Source organism: Eulemur rufifrons, chromosome 23 (genome assembly GCF_041146395.1).
Source record: "Eulemur rufifrons isolate Redbay chromosome 23, OSU_ERuf_1, whole genome shotgun sequence".
NCBI lineage: Eukaryota > Metazoa > Chordata > Mammalia > Primates > Lemuridae > Eulemur > Eulemur rufifrons.
In genome coordinates this window covers 28,620,045-28,642,082 of record NC_091005.1, presented here as the reverse complement: position 1 = coordinate 28,642,082, position 22,038 = coordinate 28,620,045, and the positions used below count along the sequence as shown (strand labels likewise).

The window sequence follows — 22,038 nt, the reverse complement described above, 5'->3', positions numbered from 1 at the left end:
GAAAACATGCTTCAACTCAATTTTTTTGATTCTTTTAGCGTAAGTTTTTAAAAGATTAGGCCATCTTTAAATCTCCTGAGAGATTCAATTTTCCTTCACCCTACTTGTTCTTGCTAAATACTAATTTTCAAAGTCAAGAAAATAAAATGGCTTCCGGGGGCGAGGGGGGGGTGTCACAGGAGGACTCTATATAAATTTTTTCACTGAACTAGGCTATATCCATCCTGAATTTTCCCCCTTGCTTTTAATTTTAAAACAGGCTATATATTGAACCAGATTCAGAAAAGTTACCATTCATCTCCGTACAGTGACTGGTGATAGAAGGGGACATGTCTCACGGACTCCTACTTAATTAAACTCGGGCACTTGACCTTTGTATTTCAGATAAAAAACAGTGGACAGAAACACAGATTTTCATTTAAGCTCAGTAATTCCCTGATATGTTCAAGGATGATTTGGTTTATCTTATTTGGCTTAGCCCTTTGCTATAGTTCCAAATAACTCTTTAAAAAAATGGAAAAAAAAACAAAAAAGAACACCAGACATGTTACAGTGCTATAAAACTCCTCATTTTGCTTTTTGGAGGGGGTCTGAAGGGAAGCTAATTATCCTAACACAAGACCATCATTCCCGTCAGGTACGTAGCGGGCAGGACCAAACTACCAAACTCTAAAGTTGTCTTCAGCATGTCTGTATAACAGTGGGAAATCTCACTGGAAGGGACCATTTTTAAAGTTTCTTAGTCATGGTCCTGTCTGTGAGAGGTCAGGAGGCAGCACTAGCACTATCTGGAAAGACGGCTGCCCAGGAATGGCGACAGCCCCAAGCTATATTTCTTCTTCACAAGGGCTACTTTTTGAATAACTTATCAAGAGGAGAGCTGGTAAGTTTAGAACTATTTGGTTATAATTTCTTTAATGGGGAGTAGGGCAAATGTGAACAAGGAGCGATTTCAATTATTTTGGGGATTTGCTTCTTTTCAGGGTGATGGTGAAAAAGGCTGTTCTGTCCCCTGAGCTGCTCTGTCACTCATCCTCAGCTGCAGCCCCGGGGAAAGGTCAGGGGTAACTCAGCTGATATGCATAAGGCTCCTCTCAGTCTCAGGTTCAGCTTTATTACCTAATATAAGTCCAGTCTCTGGAACATTAAAACTGACTGTTCCAAAGTTTAATTAAAAACACAATTTACAAATATTTAATATCTTCTGAAAAGCATTTCCAAGTTAAGAATGAAAAAATATGTACATAATATATAATCAAATACCAGTTGGCTTTAAATCCCATCAGGTCCACACTCAGCCACATCAGTCTTTTCAGGTTCTTCAAAATCTGAAAGAGAAAGACACCACACTTCATTCAGCACTTCGTTCCTTTTAATTAGAAAAAGGAAGTGAAGGTAAGGCTACCAGCCCGGAGAGTAACTGCCGACACCAGCCATTCACCACACCCACGGCTAAAGACGAGGTGCACTAGCAAGTCATCACTGTAGCTTTCTGGCAAATGTGTGAAATCTTTATTCTTTGGACAAGACAGAAAGAAAACCAACAGTTTTATACACCAAGAAGAGAGACAAAAATCTTTCAAATGTTATTTGAAGGAAGAAGACTGACGTTCCCTTTACAGCCAGCCCTCCGTGTCTGCGGGTTCCACATCCGCAGATTCAACCAACTGTTGACAGAACACACTGGGGAAAAACCCAATAAACACCACCACAACTAAAAATGATAAAAATAAAAATACAGTATCACAGCTATTTACAAAGCGTTTACACTGTATAAGTAATCTACAGATGAATTAAAGTATGCACAAGGATGTGTGTAGGTTGAATGCCATTTAATATCAGGGACTTGAGTATCCACACGTTTTGGTATTCTCATGGGTGTTAGAACCAATCCTCAGCAGATACCGAGGGAGGACTGTACTCACAAAAGCCTTTCACTCATCCCAGAGAAAAAGGGCACGTACCTTCTGTTAAATCTACAAAGTTGTTTTCTACGACGGGGGAAGGAATGGAAATGCCCATTGCTTTTCGAACTCCATACATGCTTACGATATCACCTGGAGTTACTTGCTGCGCAAGTTCTTTAAGATTATTGGTCACTTGTTCAGCTAAAAAGAAAAATAGTTCTACTTATTGAAAAGTCATTCCTTTAGATAATTTTTAAAAAATCCAAAAGAACAGCAAACGTATAAATGCAAAGACAACATTATTCATTTCAGCATTACTTTATAGTGGTATCGCTACTGTACTCAGAAGATTTTTCCTTTAAGCATCCCCTGATTCTTCTCTTACTGGAGGTGCAACATACCAAGATGCATTTCTCTATACGAGGGACCCAAGAGACAGATCATATTGGGAGGGGGTCTGGTGCTCAAACGCTCATTCTGGGCTTCCTGGAGTTCCCTGAGCAATTTGGTGGTCTCATCAAGTTTCTTCTGGAACACTTCAGCTTCTGGGTGGTAAGAAAAAAGAACACACCAAAGACATACTTGTATTTGACCTTGTGTGGTAAACAAAGTTCTATGCTTGAGCGCTTTGCTAATTATTGGTTAGCCTTCTCCCTCCAAAGAAGTAACCCCTCCTCAAAAAAAATCAACACCCCAGCCATACTTTACTATTCATTTAACTTGGCTAGCCAAGATTTTCCCACGATGAATGCCATGCTAATCTGTACTAATGTGACATTAAATCTTGACTGCCTGTGTTATGTAGTGTTTCCGTCAAAGCCTCTGGAGATACTCACCTTCAGAGTCAAAAACCTCGACTGGAGCACCGAAGTTTGTTACTGCTTTCAGGGCTGTGAGCCTGTCCTCAGTACTGGAGTCCACACGCCCTGCTGGCTCTATTTCTATAATCTGCTTCAAAAGAAAAAAAAGGCAATTAATTGAGCTTGCTAAACCATGACAGTGCTAACTAGAAAGTACCAAAATGGCTTGTGTTTATAGGCAAAGTTATTCTACCTATTTACTTTGGAGTCCTAATTTTGATGCTTACAGAAAATGTCTTTCCAGAACACCCTTTAAAAATGCTATTTCCAAATCTTGGCATAAAAAGTGTCCATAAATCTATACTTCTCTGTAATGTAACGATGTATCTTAGACAATCTGCATTGTTTCATACGGCAACCATTCTAAAGATAAAATAGTAAGAGCCTTGTTACTGCTTAAATTGTGAAGAGCTTCTGGTGATTATGACAATGCCTTACGTTTCTGAGACTCAAAGGCCAATGTTTCAGCCCATGCAGTCCACATACTTGCATTCCTATAGTAGACCCGTAACCTAAAATGCTTCCTGGGTCTCTTCCAGGCTCCAACACTAGCCTGTCAATATTGCATGGGAGAAACAAAATCTTAAAAAAGAGTGGAGTTTCATTTTTGCAATTGTAAGACACGGAGTTTCCATAACCCTAACATTGCTTTTTAGGAGTAGATCAACCCAGATATTAAGTAACCAAAAGTTAATGGTTCATTTACACTATGGTATTGTACTCCAAGCTCAAACAATCTGAACACCTGATCTACCTACATACATGCAGGCTAAAAGTGTGGTGGAGAAAAACCGTGTAATTGTGCAACTTGGCACTAGCATGCACTTATGGTTTGCCATTTCAACTGGGCCCTCAAAACTCATTTTACTTCTTACACAACTTCCTTTCCCATTCTCAAGATTTCTTTCATTCTTGCCCCTTCGCTAAGTACATGACCTTACTTGGCTCCTCTTTCCTTGAAAACACCACGGCTGTGTAACTACCATCTACATCTTCACCATCTCTACTTGCTCTCCCATCTCAATTTTTCTTCCCCCTCAGCTAAAGGGCTTATGTCTCTCCCATCTTAAACAATGTCCTTTTAGCACAGTTTCCCTCCACTTATTTAGCTCACTGAAGTCAACCCCCCAACCCCTGCCCATTTTACCGAGGCTTCTCTTATCAAGGCTACACATGACACTGGCCGGTCCCCTCTCACTGGGCTTCTGTGCAGCACCTGACACTGCTGAACCACCTCTTTTCCTGCTTATCATCTTCCATGGCTTTCCTACCTTAACTTCTGGTCTTCTCCAAGATTCTGTCCTTTGACCTTTTCCAGGCTAAACGTTCTCCCTGGACAGTCCTGTCCACTCTAATGACTGAAATAAAACTCTACCTGTTCATCAACAACTTTCAGATCCACACCCATCACCCAAATCTTGGAGTTCCAGGCCTACGTCGCCAGCAGTGTCCCAGATCACACTGGCTAGCAAAGGTTTGCTCCTTTCCTTGTACTTCCTCTGTGAGCTGACAGCACTGCTGCCTACCTTATGCACCAGGCCAATTTTCCTTGTACTGTATTTCCCACATCCGTATTCTCTTCCTTTATTGGTATGCTAGTCATTTCTTTTGCTTACACAAGTCCCGTAGCTTTTCACTGGTCCTTTCCTCCACATTTTATCACAGTATCCCACCTTCTAGGATAAAATCTCGCCTTCTTAGCACTACACAGAAAATTTCATCATTGGGTCCCCACCCATGCAGCCTCACCACCCTTGCTCTTCTCCCCCAGGGACTGCTTGGTCACCTGTTTTCTGGGCTCAAAGTGCAGGGAGTTAGCTATGCTCCCAGCAAAAAATTGGGTCCTTCAGACAGGGGTCGTTGCAAAGGATGAAAAAATACTAGGAAACAAAAATAAAAATAATACACACAAGCAAAAATATAGTTTATAAAGTACAGATATAGGAAGATAGGCAAAGGAGGGTACTCAGATGGTTACACCCCTTTCCGGTTACAGTAACCCTGACTGAAGTTTCACACAGGTATTTATAGTGTACAGCGTTTCGGTTGCCAGGGGTAACAGGATTTACATAATAACAGATAGTTCAGTTTAGGTTCAGAGTCTTCTAAAAGGCTTCTACAGATCCCTTAACTAACTCTATCTAGGTGAACAAAGGGTTATAAAATCTTCTTAGGGCAAACTTGTAAGTTTTAAGATAAAGCTATCACTTTAGCAAAAACAGAGACATAGTGGCTCAGGTTATTGTGTATTAGAACAGAGATTTCAGAAGTCAAGCATGGGCTGTTCCTTATGCTAATTACTTTAACCGCATGGGTCTGTCTGGGCCCTGGCCAGCCAGCAGCCGGCTCAGCAGCATATCTTATTGATCAGCTCTCATCTCTGATCAGCTCTCATCTCGGGCGGCCTGTCTTCCTTGATCAGCTCCCCATCCCGTGGCTCTATGCAAACCTGCTATGTCTTTCAAAGCAGGTGAGAGCCACAGGCCTGAGACTGCAGCCTCACCTTGGAAAGCAGTTGCTACTGACCACTGAGACCCTCCTGAGGGAGGCAGCTTTTGATATGGGAACTAACACGTTTACATTTTCCTTCAGGGCAAAGCCTTGCAAGACTCCTGAAATCATTTCTGTCTCTAAAAATATAGGGGGCATTTCTATAAATCGGTATTTCTTACGCTCAACATCAAAGCACATGTGGCCCTGTTCTCTCAGCTCCATGTATGTCATTATACGCGCAGTTCTGCCCACTTCCCATGAGTGGCCCTGCCTACTCAGAGAATGCCTATTCATTCTTCTAGACCCAGGTCGCACAGCACCCCTTCTGCGAGGAGATGCTCCTACCTGGGTGACTACAACTCATACATTTACATAGCACAGTCACTGGTTTGGGGTCCCTTGTTTACATGCTTGTCTACTGCACTGCCTACCACTAAGCTCCCCATAGGCAAAAAAAACCCTTATTTTATCTTAGATGATACTCAATAAATATTTTTTTTTAATTTATTTTTTTTTTTTGAGACAGAGTCTCGCTTTGTTGCCCGGGCTACAGTGAGTGCCGTGGCGTCAGCCTAGCTCACAGCAACCTCAAACTCCTGGGCTTAAGCAATCCTACTGCCTCAGCCTCCCGGGTAGCTGGGACTACAGGCATGTGCCACCATGCCCGGCTAATTTTTTCTATATATATTTTAGTTGGCCAGATAATTTCTTTCTATTTTTAGTAGAGACGGGGTCTCGCTGTTGGTCAGGCTGGTCTCGAACTTCTGACCTTGAGCAATCCACCCGCCTCGGCCTCCCAGAGTGCTAGGATTACAGGCGTGAGCCACCACGCCCGGCCAAATATTTTTATTTTAAAATAAAACTTTTATCATTTAGGCCTTCTAGCTTATTATCCACAAAAATATTTCTTACAAGGAATAAAATATAATCACCTCCATTTCTTTTGCTGTGTCAAGTGTCCTAGTAGGACCTTCATCTTCAGGTGATGACTATAAGGATAAAGAAAAACAACTTTTAGTGAAAATATATGCAAAGGCAAATATCAAGGAGAATAGGAAACTGTCAAGACTTTCATGGCAAGAGAAAAGGAATAAGAATATGGACTATTAGAATATGATTTTTTAAATCAAATGAATGTAATTATTAGCATTTCAGAGTATTTTGTGAGTTGGCATACTTATTACTAGTGATGATGAAATATTCCCATGCCAGATTAAAAAGCTGTACCCATGTTTAAGAAGGTATTTGGTAAACAGCATATAAATACCTAAATAAATGGAGTCTGTTTTCAACAGCAGGTAAATCTCTGACAAGGAAAAGACAGGGAGGAACTCTAGGGACTACTTTGTAGTAAAAGAGCAATATTCTCAGACAGCAAAGGATTACTGTAAAATACTCAAATGCTACAGAGAATGTGAAAGCTTCTCATAATCCTATTCTTTAGAGATAATGCACATATAAACAGACAAATGTGTCACGGACGTCAATGAATAATGTGATCTTTCTTTGAAAGGTTGTATACTGTGACTTACGTAACCAATTCCCAATTTCTTTTCCCTTTTTATTTTTATTTTTTTGAGACAGGGTCTTGCCATGTTTCCCTAACTAGAGTGCACTGGTGTTATCCTAGCTCACTGCAACCTCAAACTCCTGGGCTTGAGAGATCCTCCTGCCTCAGCCTCCCAAATGGCTGGGACTACAGGCGTGTGCCACCATGCTTGGCTAATTTTTCTATTTTTTGTAGAGATGGGGTCTTGGTCTTGCTCTTGCTCAGGCTGGTCTTAAACTCTGGCCTTAAGTGATCCTCCTGCCTCAGCCTCTCAAAAGGCTAGGATTACAAGAGCCAGCCACCATGCCCGGCCCCAATTCCCAATTTCTAAAAATGACAAGCAATGTATCCTTATATGTAACTCTTATTTTCTAGGATAAATTCTAAGAAGAGTTTGATACTGCTGGATCAAAGGACAGAGACACTTTACATTCTGAAACACACTGCCATATTCATCAAATGAAAAATATTCAATTTTAGGCCGGGCGCGGTGGCTCACGCCTGTAATCCTAGCACTCTGGGAGGCCGAGGCGGGTGGATCGCTCGAGGTCAGGAGTTCGAGACCAGCCTGAGCAAGAGTGAGACCCCGTCTCTACTAAAAATAGAAAGAAATTATATGGACAACTAAAATATATATATACAAAAAATTAGCCGGGCATGGTGGTGCATGCCTGTAGTCCCAGCTACTCGGGAGGCTGAGGCAGGAGGATCGCTTGAGCCCAGGAGTTTGAGGTTGCTGTGAGCTAGGCTGAAGCCACGGCACTCACTCTAGCCCGGGCAACAGAGTGAGACTCTGTCTAAAAAAAAAAAAAAAAAAAAAAAAGAAAAATATTCAATTTTAGAGTATTAATTCAGATTGATGGGAAGGACACAGTAAAAAATATTTTGAATTGATATAAAGTTTATTATTTTTTAGGCCATGTGAAGCAAGCAGTTCATGTGCTAGAATTTTACAGCAGTTCTCACTGAACTTGACCTGACTGAGGAATGACCTTAGCTGGCTGACAGGTCATCCAGCAAGCGTATGTGCAGTGTGGGCAGGGTACAAGGCACTAGAGTCATAGCCATCATTAAGAGTTCTGACCTCCAAGAGATAAAGGGTTCCTCTAACCGTGGAGATCAAGTCTCCTCTGCATCATTAGGAACGTTTTCTGGTTCTAATCCTTGAATTAAGACTTTGAATCACTCCAGATTATGAACTATCTCCAATTGAACTGGAGGTAGTTTACAAGTGTTAATAAAAGACGGCAACAAGGAAGCTTTTTATACTTTGTAACTGAGGCTCCTCCCTTGGTGCTATGACTGCATAATAAGGAAAAGGCCATTCCCTATCATTTTAGCCAACTTAGTTTCAAGCCAGTGAGCAAAACTTTCCTTTTTTGTTAGGGTATGTAGCACCTGCTGACTTCCTAGTTATAAACCCCATTTTGGGATCCTACACTCCCAAGATCTGGAGATAATGCCAATGCTCTGGCCCTCACAGACCCCCCTGGCTGACTTAGTCCTTTCCGTTCATTGTCCTCCACCCATGGTCTCACCCTGGCTGGGCTTTCAGGGGAATGGAGTCCAGCTGTCATACTGGTTAATCCCATGGTTTCACAACACTGAATGACTAATACTTGGGAGCCAGTAATAAATTACCCTGTTTCTTCAGCAGCATTCTTACCATCTCCAACTCTTGTAGGGTCCTAGAATGCCCTCCTTTTGTTAAAACATCCAGTAAACTATCTGCCATAACATATGGATAATCTTGGCATGTGGCCAAGAACTCATGGATGCTGAAAGAGAGAGGCAGGAAAGTCACTTCCACGTAAGTCATCTCCCTTGGCTTCATCCTCCCATCCAAGCCAACTGTTTCCATTAGATGCCCTTAGTTTATACACCAGGATGTAAAACTTTGTCTAGACACCACATTGTATTTACATATTTACCACTGATTACTTTATCAAGAGAGAATTAAACAATATCAAGAACACAGTGAAAATGAAATGCTCCTGAGGACCCCCCAGACAAAAATGTCAGTCGTGGGGTGCAGGACTCAGTCTTTGGAGCTTCAGCTCCTCCCCCTTTACTTTCTCCCTAAGGTGATCTTAGTCACCTCAGGACTTCCATGCATACTAGAAAACTCAAAGCTACACCTCCAGTTTGGACCACACTCTTTGGACAGCTCCGTGTGGATGTCTACTAAGCATCTCAAGCTTAAAATATCCAAAACAGAAATGCTGGATCTTCCCCCAAAGTAGTTTTCCAAACCTGCCTCCTTCTCAGTAAATATCAACTACAGCCTTTTAGGCCCAGTCTGAAAACCTTGGAGTCATTCTCGCCTTCTCCGTCTCTCACACTCCACACTAGTCAGCACAGGACTCCCCTGGCTGACTACCGATCCCGCTCAACACCTCGCCCGCCACTCCCCAGTCCATTTCTCACCTCCCAACTTCTGTGCTTGTCCCGCTGCAGTCCCAGTGATCCTTTTAAAATTGTAAGCCAGACTGGGTCACTCCTCTGCTCACACTCCACCAGTAGTTTCCCATCTCACGTACAATAAAACTTCAAGTTCATACAAAGATGTACTCCCACCTGTTACCTCTCTGACCACCTTCCCCTTCACTCGTTCTGCTCCTTAACCGCTCTTCTGCTGTTTCCTTGAATGTGTTGGGCAGGCTCCCACCGCAGGACCTTTGCACAGCCATTTCACTGGCTAGAAATGCTCTTCTTTCAGATGGCAGCACTGCTTGCTTCCTCACTTCCTGCAGTTTTTGCTCCACTTTCACTTTGGTAGCAAAGACTTCCCTGACAACCCTATTTTAAACTGCACCCCTCTCCGAACTCCAGCACCACCATCTATCTATCTTCTTTTGCTGCTTTACTTTTCTCCAAAGCACTTGTCACCATCTCACAGGAGGGCATGGGTCTTTGTCAGCACTGTTTCCCTGGGGAACCCCCAGCATCTAGAATAATGCCTGGCACACAGTGGGTGTGCAATGCCTGTTTGTGGAAGGCACAGATAAATAGTCCAGAAAGAATGCATTCAAGCTGGTAAAGTCTAAAGGATATAAATGCTTGATCTGAAAACACATTCAACCTCTGACTTAGGGACTCCTGCCTTCTAAAAACAACAACAACAAAACCACACAGACTTATGTAAAAGTGAACAGTCCTCCTTTATCAGAAAACCACAGGACTGGTTAATCTAGAGGGTTAAATTCTTTTAAATAATGAAAGTTAACAAGGTACCAGTCCCAAGAAGGAACAACCCAAGTTCAATGCTGCACTCTGAGCCAGAATCCTGGTGAGTAAAAATGGCATCTCACGTTGATGGGATGCAAAGTGCTCGGCATCTTAAACAGGAACACAGAAATTATCTTCCCACAGAAACATGTAATAATTGATGGCAGAGTATAACTGCAGGAGTCTATCTGGTAGGTGATGGGTCAAACAGGCTGGTAAGTGCATTGCCTTAGGTACTGAGCCATCATGTCCTACCTCAGTATCTTGAGGAAAATGTGCTGTGGGTTCCCAAACTGGTTAAGTCTGGAACACAACTCACTGACACACAAAAATGTTATAGCAGAGCAGATGGCACCATCAACATTCAGAAGTAACAAGATCTTGAACTTTGGTATCAGCTGAGGTAGTGTTTTTAAAAACTGTATTTTTGTAATAATTAAAATACTGCAGATGTCAGTATCAAGGAGATATGTTCTCTCATTATCCATTAAAGGATAATGATAAGCACTGGCTTATTATTGTCAATTAAGAAATTTACTGAATACATTTTCTACCATTTGGATAACTTTGTAAGTCTACCCACAAATCACATATGTACATTAATATTTTAGAACAATATAGTACTTAGAATATTGATTAGTTGGTGACTCACCTGAAATCGCTTGGAAGATCAGAGTCTTCCCCATAGGTTGAATAGATTAAATCAGAATCATCCTTGCTGATATTTGCAAATGTGGAGTCATAATGCGGTGCATAGGAACTGTAGGGTCCATAATTCAAGTATAACACTGTTGAAAAAATTAAACACTACAATACTATTCTTTAACTCGTACGCCAATCTATTTTCTTGTTTTAAAAGATATTCCCTTCTAACTTTACTTCAGTGACTGGCATACAAATCTAAGATATTTTCTCCCTAACAGATATTTATAAAGTTACAATTCAAGTGAATTCTTCCCCAAAAAGTAGGGGGGGGGGAGAGAAATAGAAAAAAAGAACAAAGTCATTTTGAATACTAACACCTGATTTTCCAGCTTGTTCTGAAATTAATAAAATAGCTACTTGATGGTACAAAAATATCACCAAGAGAGCCAGTGAATAAAGCAGTGAATGGTAGTGCTTACGCTTCCTTTCCCAACTCCCTGAAACAGAAGAGAAACATGACTACTACGCAGGAGGAGCCTCACCTGGAGTTACTTTGTTCCTTTTATCCTCTTTGAAGCCCTGCAAAGTATTCACTCCAGACTGAAGTCTTCCAGTTGTCATTCCCAGTCTTACAGGGCAGTATCCTGGTTCTAAAACATAACACCGAGCACAGTGAAGGCGGCGTAAGTGGTAATGATGCACAGGGTACTCTGCTGAGTGTTTTCATGCGTATTACTTCATGTTATCCACATGACTGTGAAGAGGCTGTAGTAACAGCCCTTACTATACCTTTCTCTCTCTCTCTCTCTATTTTTTAAGACAGGGTCTCACTCTGTTGTCCGGGCTAAAGTGCAGTGGTGCCATCTATCACAGCTCACTGTAACCTCAAACCCCTGGGCTCAAGGGATCCTCCCTGTCAGCCTCCTGAGTAGCTGGGACTACAGGTGTGCGCCACTATGTCCAGCTAATTTTTATATTTTTTGTAGAGATGAGGTCTTGCTATGCTGCTCAGGCTGGTCTCAAAATCCTGGCCTCCCAAAGTGCTAGGATTACAAGAATGAGCTACCTCGCATGGCCACTATATCCATTTTTAAGTTTTAAAAATTATAGCTTAGAAAGGCAAGAAATGTAGCCAGGATCAAAACCTGGACCTTTTCATTATACGCTCCTACTTCCTGGAATTCTTTATACCCATGTTACATTTCCCTTAAAAATAAAATTTCTATTAAAAACAAAAACCAAGAAAATACTTTAAAGCTGAGACTTCTCATGTTAAGATGCGAGTGAACCAGTAGAAAAGTTAGTCAAAGACTGAGTACGGGCAAATATCTGGATTAAAGGCAACGTGAATTCATAATATTAATACATTAATGATAAATTAGTATCTATGAGGCATATTTTTAGTGCAATGAAAAACAGCCTTTAAAAATGTGATCTCTGTGAACCAGGAATGAATCCCTGCAATAAAACTGGGAATATGTGATACAGGCAGAAATCATGAGGTGGACTGAAAAGGATGCTATCAGGAGAAAATGCGACTCCAACGGTACCCAACAGAAAGGGCTGTCTTAAATTCTGAAGAAGAGGGTTGGTTTCTGTAACACGGTCACCCTGGAACAGAGGCTGCTGCCACGAGTGATCAGTGTGGTGTAAGAAACTTCAAATATCTAAATCACATCTTCTCTGTTTCTCAGTGATCAGTCTAGAGCTTGGTTTCCTCACGAGTGACAGGACTGGAGGACGAAGCTGAGAAGTCGGACGGGGCATATTCTACCTTACGCCAGTGGCGTGGCCTACTAGGGGGGCTGCTGTGGTGTGAGGAGTCAGGGCAGCCTGCGCCACGTCTGATTATGTCCCCAGGAGCTGGAAACCCAGGAAACCAGACCAAGAGCACAGACCAGACACCTGGCTTCCAAGAAAGGGCTAGATCTTGAGGTGTCATCTGAATCAGTTAACTTCACCTCCTGTTGCCAAATTTTTACCACAGCTATACTAGAAAGGGCAATGTTCTCAATCTGGTGGCATTTTTGCTGACCTATGACCATATAAATTCTGCTATGAAAAATTCCCATCAAAGTAGAAAATGAGTTTTGTTTTAAAAACACAGCACTGGCTCCTGTTCTTCCATTGGCGCCCCCTCCTTTAGAGAACACCAACAGGCTTGCCCTTCAGTCCTCAAGGGCATGAGGCTCTTCCTGCATCGAGGTGTTTTCTCCTGCTGGTCTCTGCTCCTCCCCATCCCTGACTCACCTTTTGGGGATCAGCCTAAACATCATCCCCTTCAGGAAGCCTCCCCTGACCCCCAAACACTAGGCAGGTACCTTCTGTTACACATCATCACAGGTGTTCCCTTCCAAACACGTCTTTGTATGATTATTGTATTTTGTTTGTGCCCCCCTCCTCCTCCCCGACAGAACTGAAGGCAAAGGGACTCATCTCTCCCGTTTTGTTCCCTATTATATACCCAGCTCTGCCGACGGCTCCTAAGACAGCGCCTGTCCACAGCAAACAATAGCGACGACTATTTCCTTAAGTGCTTAAGTGTAGGAATTCTGTCATTATTCATTTTTGTATTCCCAATGATCTCTTATGACAGTATGAAAATGGGTATTTATTAAATAATGTTCTCACATTTGCTTCATGATTTTCCCCTCAGAATGACAGAAAGTTCCTATTCTTGTGTCAAATTTCAAAATATGCCCTATACTATATCTCCATTAAGACATCATCTGAGAAAAGAAAACTATGACTGAGGTTCTAAATCATTGATTCCCAACCTTTATAAACTTTCTACTGACCACAAGGAAAGACATAATGTCATTACGTATACATACTCCATTTTATTAAGGTACTATGCGGCATATACATTAATTCTTTTCACTAAAAGGAAAACAGCAGTTAAATTTATTATGTCATAATCTGAGGGTATGAGATACTTCTAGAAATAACCAAGTACATATACCACAGTTCTTTTAAAACCAGGGATAGAAATTACTGCCTAAATTTTGTGGCTTTGTTGATGGTGGGTATAAAATATTTCAGGGACTTTGTATTTTAAGGAAAATTTGATCTACAGTCCCTACTTTAGGATGAAGTGAAAGTCAGGCTGGCTGTTATCATGAAATACATGCTCTCTAGCCAAATTCTTTGTGGACAATGACATGGTTGGATTTATCAATATTTAGGATTCTGGGTTTAAAATGTTAACCCAGGTCACTACTGTTCTTTGACAAATAGCATCAATTGCATGCACAGTCTGACTCTGTGATCCTACCTCCTACAATGGGATCCACAGGATGGAGAAGTCCCAATGTTGTTGTTCCATCTGGTTTTCTTCTTTCAAATTCGCACTGCAATGACCACAAGTATTCAAATGGAATAAACTGTTTTATACGTAGAGATTGAGTACCCATTATCTGAAATGCTTGAGACCAGAAATGGATTGGATTTCAGACTTTTTCCCTATTTTGGAATATGTGCATATACATAATGAAGTATCTTGGGGATGGGACATAAAATTCATTTATATTTCATATACACCTTACAGACATAGCCTGAAGATAATTTTGTAAGTAGTTCTAATAATTCTGTATACCCATCACGAGATCAGGTGTGGAATTTTCCGCTTGTGGTGTCACGTTGGTGTTCAAAAAGTTTCAGAGTTTGGAGCACTTTGGATTTTGGATGAGGGATGCTCAACCTGGACCATATACATATTTGTAGCCCACCAGGAAGTCTTAATCAAACTAATATTATAAGTGGCTATCATTAAACTCAAATACTGACTTTTGCATCTGTCTTCATGTATATAAGTGTTGATGGACTAAGGAAATGGAGGTTAAGGAAATCTCAGAATTTTAAAGAGCTGTGTGGGCTATCGAGTTCTCCCAACTCTATCAAAAAAGGAGGATCAGGGAAGGAGAGTGACTTGCCCAAAGTCATATATGAATCCACTTGGTTTTAAAATCAATGTGCTGAACAGTATGATTTCAAGAGACCAGAATATGTTTTCTTGTAAAGCTTAAAATATAGTATGTAGAGTTCACTTTCTAATTTTAGAACACATTAACTTCATTTTTTAAAAATATCCAGTAACAGAGGATAAGATTAATCATGTACTTACAAACAAATACAGATGCTCCCCAACTTACAATGGGGTTATGTCCAAATAAACCCACAGTAAGTTGAAAATGCATGGAATACCTGAGAAACCCCTTGTAAAGTCAAAAAATCCTAAGTAGGGCACTATCTGTCCATTAATTTTTCTACTGTTGAGTGTCACAGTGATGAAGAGCTCTATGGCAGATACAGATTAAAAGCACACAGGCAATTGAAAACTTCAAGTTTCAGATGACTCACATCAGTAGACAGAGGGGAAAAGCAAAAGCTCCATCACCTGACTGTTCGCAAGCCGCCGGGTCAGCTTTCCTCCAGATTCCTTGACTATGCGGTCGAGCTGCTCCTGCTCTCTTTCTAAGTTACTGCTTTTAAACTTATCTTCAAGCATATCTTTGTCTTTCCTGAAAACACACATTAATACTAAGTAAAGAAAAAAAAAGAAGATAAATAACATGAAAATATTAAAAGGAATTCTAAAGATGAATGCAAGTGAAGTGGAGACATTTCACTGTCACCTATTTTGATGACCTGGTAAAGGACCCTAACAACACACACGCATAAGGCACACTCAGTATGCTATTTCTCTCCTTTTGTTCAGTGTTACTTGTCTTAAATGTTTTTCTGGGCACATTCACAAAAATGAATTCTACCTGAAACATTATATTGAAGGGGAAGAAGTATATAATTTGTTTTTTTAAAGTTCAATTTTTTTTTTTTTCAATTTAGGGGCCATGCTAATCTTCCAATCATTGGAATCATTCCAATTTTAGCATATATGCTGCCAAAGTGAGCACAAAAGTTCAATTTTTAAAAACTTAAGATAAACAGACATTTAAAATGTGTACATCTTAGGAAGAGAACAAAGAAATTTGTCACAAGTTTACTTTCCTTGCATTATGACAGCAGAAATCCCTGTTAACGACAGCCCTCCCCAAGTTGCTGGTGAGGAGCGGGGCAGTCGGGGCTGGCTGTCAGTGTGAGTGGGTGGACGTGGCTGCGGCTGGCCGTGCTGGCTGCTGCCTGGGGGGCCCCATGGCTCATCACTGCTCCCACCAGCTGACGTCTAGTGGAAAACATGCACGCATCTCAGTGACAGCCCATCTATTTAGGAGGCAGCTTTAACTGCATTCCTGTGAACTCTTTGCTTCTTTATGGAATGAGGTAATGAATATACATTTTTTTCTTAAACAAATAGTTCTGTTTAAATAAACTCACTGACAAGGTGAGCCCCTAAGGATAATTTATTGGTTTTAAAACTACTTTAAGAATACACATTCAGAACTGTGTTTGGACAATTCCATATAGTGCTTTGTATGAGAAGAGGGGTATCATGTCATCAAAATGCACTTTCATGCCAAAAACCCACCACCACTGACATACTAGGACATGGTCTTCTCAAGTTGGGCCCTGAATCAGTACTTTCCCCCCTTACTGGCTTGACAAAGACAGCTTAACCTTAATATTTCAAAGATTCCTTACTTTTTATTTTCCTTATTGGGACTTTTGAAGGCTTGCGCTTCGGCATCTCCAGAGTCTTCCTTCTCTCTCGGCCAGCAGCTGCCGTCCACCCCACTCTGCAAGGTGTCTGATCTATCTTTCTGCTTTCGAGTTTTTTGTAAGTCTGCCATGAAGTCTATGCTCTGCTTCAGGCTCTGAATTCTTTCCTAAAAATATTCAAAAATATTCTTAAGTAACTTTTAAAGTAATGCATTTTTTTCCCCACAAGAGTTCGCACTTATGCTATCATTAACCAGGGAAGAAAAACTATTACATGGAATTATACCAAGAGAGCATTATATTTAGGAAGCAAGACAATAATGTCTATTCCTTCAATTTTTATAATTTAACTTCCAATGTAAGAGAAAGCTTTACAACTATTGCACCATCAGTAAGTGAACAGAAGAGAAAATATGAATTAAGACTAAGTATTCTTTATAGTACTGAAAAAATAAAATTTAGTTTAATAGTGTGTTAACATTTTATATTTTAAAGACTGGCTAATCTTGTGAAACTTAAGAATTATGAGGTGTATTAAAACCTAAAGCATGATCATGATATTCCTAGAAGTAAAAAAAATAAAATAAAACCTAAAGCATGTGGGATACCACTATATTCTAGTATCCTACAGTGATCACTGATGACTGTGGCATTTTGCTCTGTGTGAAAACAACATGCCGTGAGAATAAAGGGTTGGTAGCCTATTTCCTTTCTCAGAGTGCATAATGTTCTTACTAACCAAAGAAGTCTTGTTTCTATTTTACAAAACATGTGCTTAATTTTCCACTGCAATGATGTGCTGTAAAATTTTCACTGTGCTTAAGGGTTGAGGTTTCTGGGTAAATTTTATTATTTTATTTATTTTTTTTGAGACAGAGTCTCACTCTGTTGCTCAGGCTAGAGTGCCGTGGCGTCAAGCCTAGCTCACAGCAACCTCCAACTTCTGGGCTCAAGCAATCCTCCTGCCTCAGCCTCTCGAGTAGCTGGGACTACAGGGATGTGCCACCATGCCCGGTTAATTTTTTCTATATATATTTTTAGTTGTCCATATAATTTCTTTCTATTTTTAGTAGAGATGGGGTCTCACTCTTGGTCAGGCTGGTTTCGAACTTCTGAGCTCAAAGGATCCACCCACCTCGGCCTCCCAGAGTGCTAGGATTACAGGCGTGAGCCACTGTGCCCGGCCAACTGGGTAAATTTTAAAGAGGCAAATTCCTTCCTACTGACTTACTCTGCTTTTTAACTCTGAGAGTTGTCATTGGATAAAATGTGGAGTCCAGCCTCCTTAGGGCCGGATAGGAACAGCAGGGAAGACTTCTGAAGAATAACAGAAACTAAGAACTGCAAAGGACCGGAGGTTATTCAAACAAGAACAATGCATCCCAGAAACACCCAATGACTCACCTAAGGTCACAAAACCAGTGACTAAGACCAGGCCTCCTGTTACCTCACAACAGGCTTTTTCTTACCACACTATGCCGTATTAGTGGTGCAGACGGTGAGATCCTCAAGAACAAATTCTGATATTTTTGCTAGACTTTTAGAGTAATCTTTTCATCCCCCCCACCCCGTAATCTTAAAACTATTAAAGTAATACATTTTATTTTTATTTCTTAATTTTAATTTTTTTTTTTGAGATGGGGTCTATGTTCCTCAGGTTGGTTTTGAAATCCTGGGCTCAAGCAATCCTCCCATCTCAGCCTCCCAAGTAGCTGGTATTACAGGCTGTGCATCACTGAGCCCAGCTAAAGTAATACATTTAATTGTAGATAAATAAAGATATGGGTAGAGGAGAAACTAAAAACTTTAATGTTTCATCCAAAGAGGAACAGTACTAACAGGTTTATCATTCCAGTACTTTTCTTAGCATTATACATATTAGCAAACTGGAATTATATTGAATATTTGATAAAAAGTATTTTCTTCAGTTAATAAATTATAAGCATTTCCTGTCCATATCAATAAGTATTTTAAAAAATGTTTTTAGTAATTGCAATGTAGTCAACCCTGTGTATATACCGATTTAATTAACAACCTATTTAGATTTCTAAGTTCCTACTATTTACAAATAAAAGTGCCACGAACATTACTGTAAATAAATCTCTCTAGGAATCTCTATCTCTCTGGGATACATTCCTAGAAAAGGAAATACTAGGTCAAAGAGAATGAGTATTTTTAAGGCTTTTGATACTTACTGCCAAACTGCTTTCCTGAAAAGTTACATCAATTTATATTAGTGTTTGACACTTTCTCTGAATCCTTGACAAACTGAATAATATCATTTAAAAAGAAAAGCCAGCTAGGCGTGGTGGCTGATGCCTATAATCCCAGAGCTATGGGAGGCTGAGGAGGAAGCAAGATCACTTGAGGCCAGGAGTTCAAGACCAGCCTGGGCAACATAGCAATACCTCTGTCACTACAAAAATTAAAATAAAAAAATTAGCTGGGCAAGGTGGTACACACCTGTAGTCCCAGCTACTTGGGAGGCAGAGGCAGGAGGATGGATTGAGCCCAGGAGTTTGAGGCAGCAGTGAGCTACCAAGATGCCACTGCACTCCAGCCTGGGTGACAGAGCGAGACCCCGTCTTTCAAAAAAAAAAAAAAAAAAATTTGATTTTTAAACACCCCATGTCTTACTTTGCTACCTACTCTAAAAATATCAGTGAGTTTGATTATTTCTGTAACTGCTCGTAGGTGTTTCCCTGTGCATGTCCTTTAGGCCATGTCTTACTCACCTCTGTATCCCTGGGACCCAAAATAAGGGCTGGCACATAGTAGGTACTCACCAAATGTTGGCTGAATAGGCTTAGACCACAGAGTTCTCAGTAACCTTTTTATTTTCACTCTAAAATTTTACAAAGCAGAACCTACATCAAGAGTGCTTTGGAATTTTTTTAACCTACCATGTACAAAATTAAAATATTTCAATTAGAGGAATTTTCTAAATTTAGAAACAAGTCACAGGAAAATTAAGTTTAATTTTACTTTGAAAGCAATGCTGTCTTCTTTTTTGGTAAATAAAATGTCTCCAAACCAGCATATTGTTCATTGATCCCCAATTTTATAATATTAAATGATTAAAAGAGCTGACTCTTTGCTATTAATATAGTTAACATTTATTGAGTGCTTACCCATGTACCAGGCATAACTCTGTGAGGTAAGTACTATTATTATCCTCATTTTATGGTACAGGAAAAAGGCTGAGAAAGGTTACATGACCTAAGATCACACAGCTTCTAAAAGGGTAGAGCCAGGACTTGCACCCTGATTGGTCTCATTCCAAAGCCACTACACTACACATTGTACTGTTTGTACTATCTGTTTGCATTGTAACGTAGCATTCTACTCAAGTGTTTATTCAGGCAATGAAAAGAGTTATCCTTCATCTGTTCATTCTTTACAAAAATAACGTATCTACTAATAGCCACTATCTGGGTGTAACTGAAAAAAGGATGAATGATTATGCCACAATCTTTTCAGTAAACATTCAAAAACAGTTATCTTTGAAAAGACACCATTCATGGGCGGGTGTGCTGGGCTCTCTTGGGAGCACTAACTAATATTAGAAAAGTTAACTCAGAAAGTCTAAATTTAAACATTTAAAAATCACTGTTGTAATGATCCCTCCCATCTAGGGTGGAGAGAACAGTCAACAGGAAGCTACAACACAGGATGGGCAGGGTTCCTCAACAGAAAGAGATCTGAAAACAATGAAGAGAGAGAGAGAAGAGAAGAGAAGAGAAGAGAAGAGAAGAGAAGAGAAGAGAGGAGGGGAGGGGGAGAGGGAGGGGAGGGGGAGAGGGAGGGGAGGGGAGGGGAGGGGAGGGGGAGAGAGAGGGAGAGGGAGGGAGAGAGAGGGAGGGAGGAGGGCAGAAGGAGAGGGGAAAGTAGAGAAAGGTTTATTTTCTGTGCTTCCAATCATTCCATCCTCAGTAAAATTCAAGAGCTATTGGAATCCTTTGCATGTTGAATTAACTACATTATTTAAGGAAGAGAAGATACCAGTAAATCAAAGTTGATTAACAAAAATTAGACTTCCCTCTCCCCAACTCAAAGTACACATTTTGGGGTGACCAAAGACTATATTTGCTGAATGCACTTTTACTTCAAATACAACAATAACAAGGATTTCCAGGCTTTTAAACCTGGAATATGGCTTGGTTCTAGATTCTGAGAGTCTTTCTACAAAGAATGGGAATAAAGACTTTATATTCCTTTTTCCTGGAAATTTTGCCCAAGATGTGTAACTGACTTACAGTATCCTAAGTCTTTAGGAAAGGGAGGGAACTGATGCTGTCCAAATACTACAGTACAAAAATAATCATCAATCCAAATGTTTTTCTCTCGTTAGTTAAGTGAATCCAAGAATCTCTCAGAGCCAAGCACACCGACACTCAGATATCTGCACACCAAGGCATTTCTTTAAACATAAAACTGTAATACAGACTATCCTCATAAAAATCAGAAAATCATATAAAACAATGCATGACTCATTTCTATCACCCTTTAACTTCCCCGAGTTTGAGCTCAAGCTCTCAATTTTGATTCCTTTCTCCTTCTACTTGTATATTACACCCACGCATTTCTTCCTTGTAAAATCCCTCTCCTATCTTGCTGTTCTTTTTTTTTTTTTCTTGGAGTCTCGCTCTGTTGCCTGGGCTAGAGTGCCATGGCATCAGCCTCACTCACAGCAACCTCAAACTCCTGGGCTTAAGCAATCCTACTGCCTCAACCTCCTGAGTAGCTGGGACTACAGGCATGCGCCACCATGCTTGGCTAAGTTTTTCTATATATTTTTAGTTGTCCTCTAGCTCTTACCTAGAATCAGAACATTAATGCTAGAAATCATTTCAGAGATCACAGATCAAACCTTTCTTTCCAGATGAGAACAGAGTCCGAGGGTAGTTAACATGGCGCCTAAGGTCCACGGGTTAGTGGAAGAGAGCTAAAACCAGAACTTAGTCTTCTGCCTGCCTGCCATGGATGGTATGGTGCCAGGATCATCCTCAATTAGTTTCCCTAATAGTCTCTTACCAGTAGGTTCATCCTACTCAGAGCTGTGAGAGAAACCGCAAAAGATGTGACTTATCCCATGAGTTCTTTTCTCCCAGCAGATGCACAGTGATCACTTCAGGTTATCCTTTAAAGTTTTTCATCAACTGTCACTCTAGGAAGACAATGTTTTGCCACTATCCACAGTATCTCAGCTTTAATTTCTCTTGTGCAGAACTTCATGATGACAGGTCTGTGCCTGTGCACACATTTCTCCCACTTCAAACGCCTTACTACACATCAATTGTGTCCTTCAAGGAAGACTGTGCTCTTGTGGAGAGGTGGCTTTAATTTACTTCCAAATTATTTCTCATTTGTATACCATCACACATCACTTAATGACGTGAATACCTAGAAATGTGTCAGTAGGTGATTTTGTCATTGTGTGATCATAGATTATACTTACACAAACCTAGAGCGTATAGCCTACTGTGTACCTGGGCTTTATGGTATAGCCTACTGCTCTTAGGCTACAAGCCTGTATAGCATGTTACTGTACTGAATACTGTAACACAATGTAGTGTAACACAATGGTAAGTAATTGTGTATCTAAACATAGCAAAAGTACAATAAAAATAAGGTAGTGGCATATACCTATATATGGTCTGCCCATTGACTAAAACATCTTACGTAGTACATGACGGCATTTTCTTTCTACTGGAAGTTCTGTGCTTCACCCAGAAGCACA

The 22,038-nt window shown here is 40.5% G+C and overlaps 1 protein-coding gene across 2 annotated transcripts in view; it reads right to left on the bottom strand.

Moving 5' to 3' along the window:
- Window positions 1-157: 157 nt before the first annotated feature.
- Window positions 158-22,038, bottom strand: part of BRD7 (bromodomain containing 7) — a 42,671-nt gene continuing 20,790 nt past the window's right edge. Inside the window, exons 7-17 of one of the 2 annotated variants that reach the window (XM_069456685.1) lie at window positions 16,281-16,465; window positions 15,079-15,202; window positions 13,957-14,032; window positions 11,225-11,332; window positions 10,690-10,825; window positions 8,476-8,587; window positions 6,193-6,249; window positions 2,744-2,858; window positions 2,309-2,452; window positions 1,965-2,108; window positions 158-1,328 (exon numbers count right to left, since the gene is read on the bottom strand). In XM_069456685.1, the coding sequence (XP_069312786.1) occupies window positions 1,273-1,328; window positions 1,965-2,108; window positions 2,309-2,452; window positions 2,744-2,858; window positions 6,193-6,249; window positions 8,476-8,587; window positions 10,690-10,825; window positions 11,225-11,332; window positions 13,957-14,032; window positions 15,079-15,202; window positions 16,281-16,465 (1,257 nt within the window). In that variant the 3' untranslated portion in view covers window positions 158-1,272. The remainder of the gene's footprint in view (window positions 1,329-1,964; window positions 2,109-2,308; window positions 2,453-2,743; window positions 2,859-6,192; window positions 6,250-8,475; window positions 8,588-10,689; window positions 10,826-11,224; window positions 11,333-13,956; window positions 14,033-15,078; window positions 15,203-16,280; window positions 16,466-22,038) is intronic. The other variant, XM_069456686.1, reaches the window with a different exon arrangement.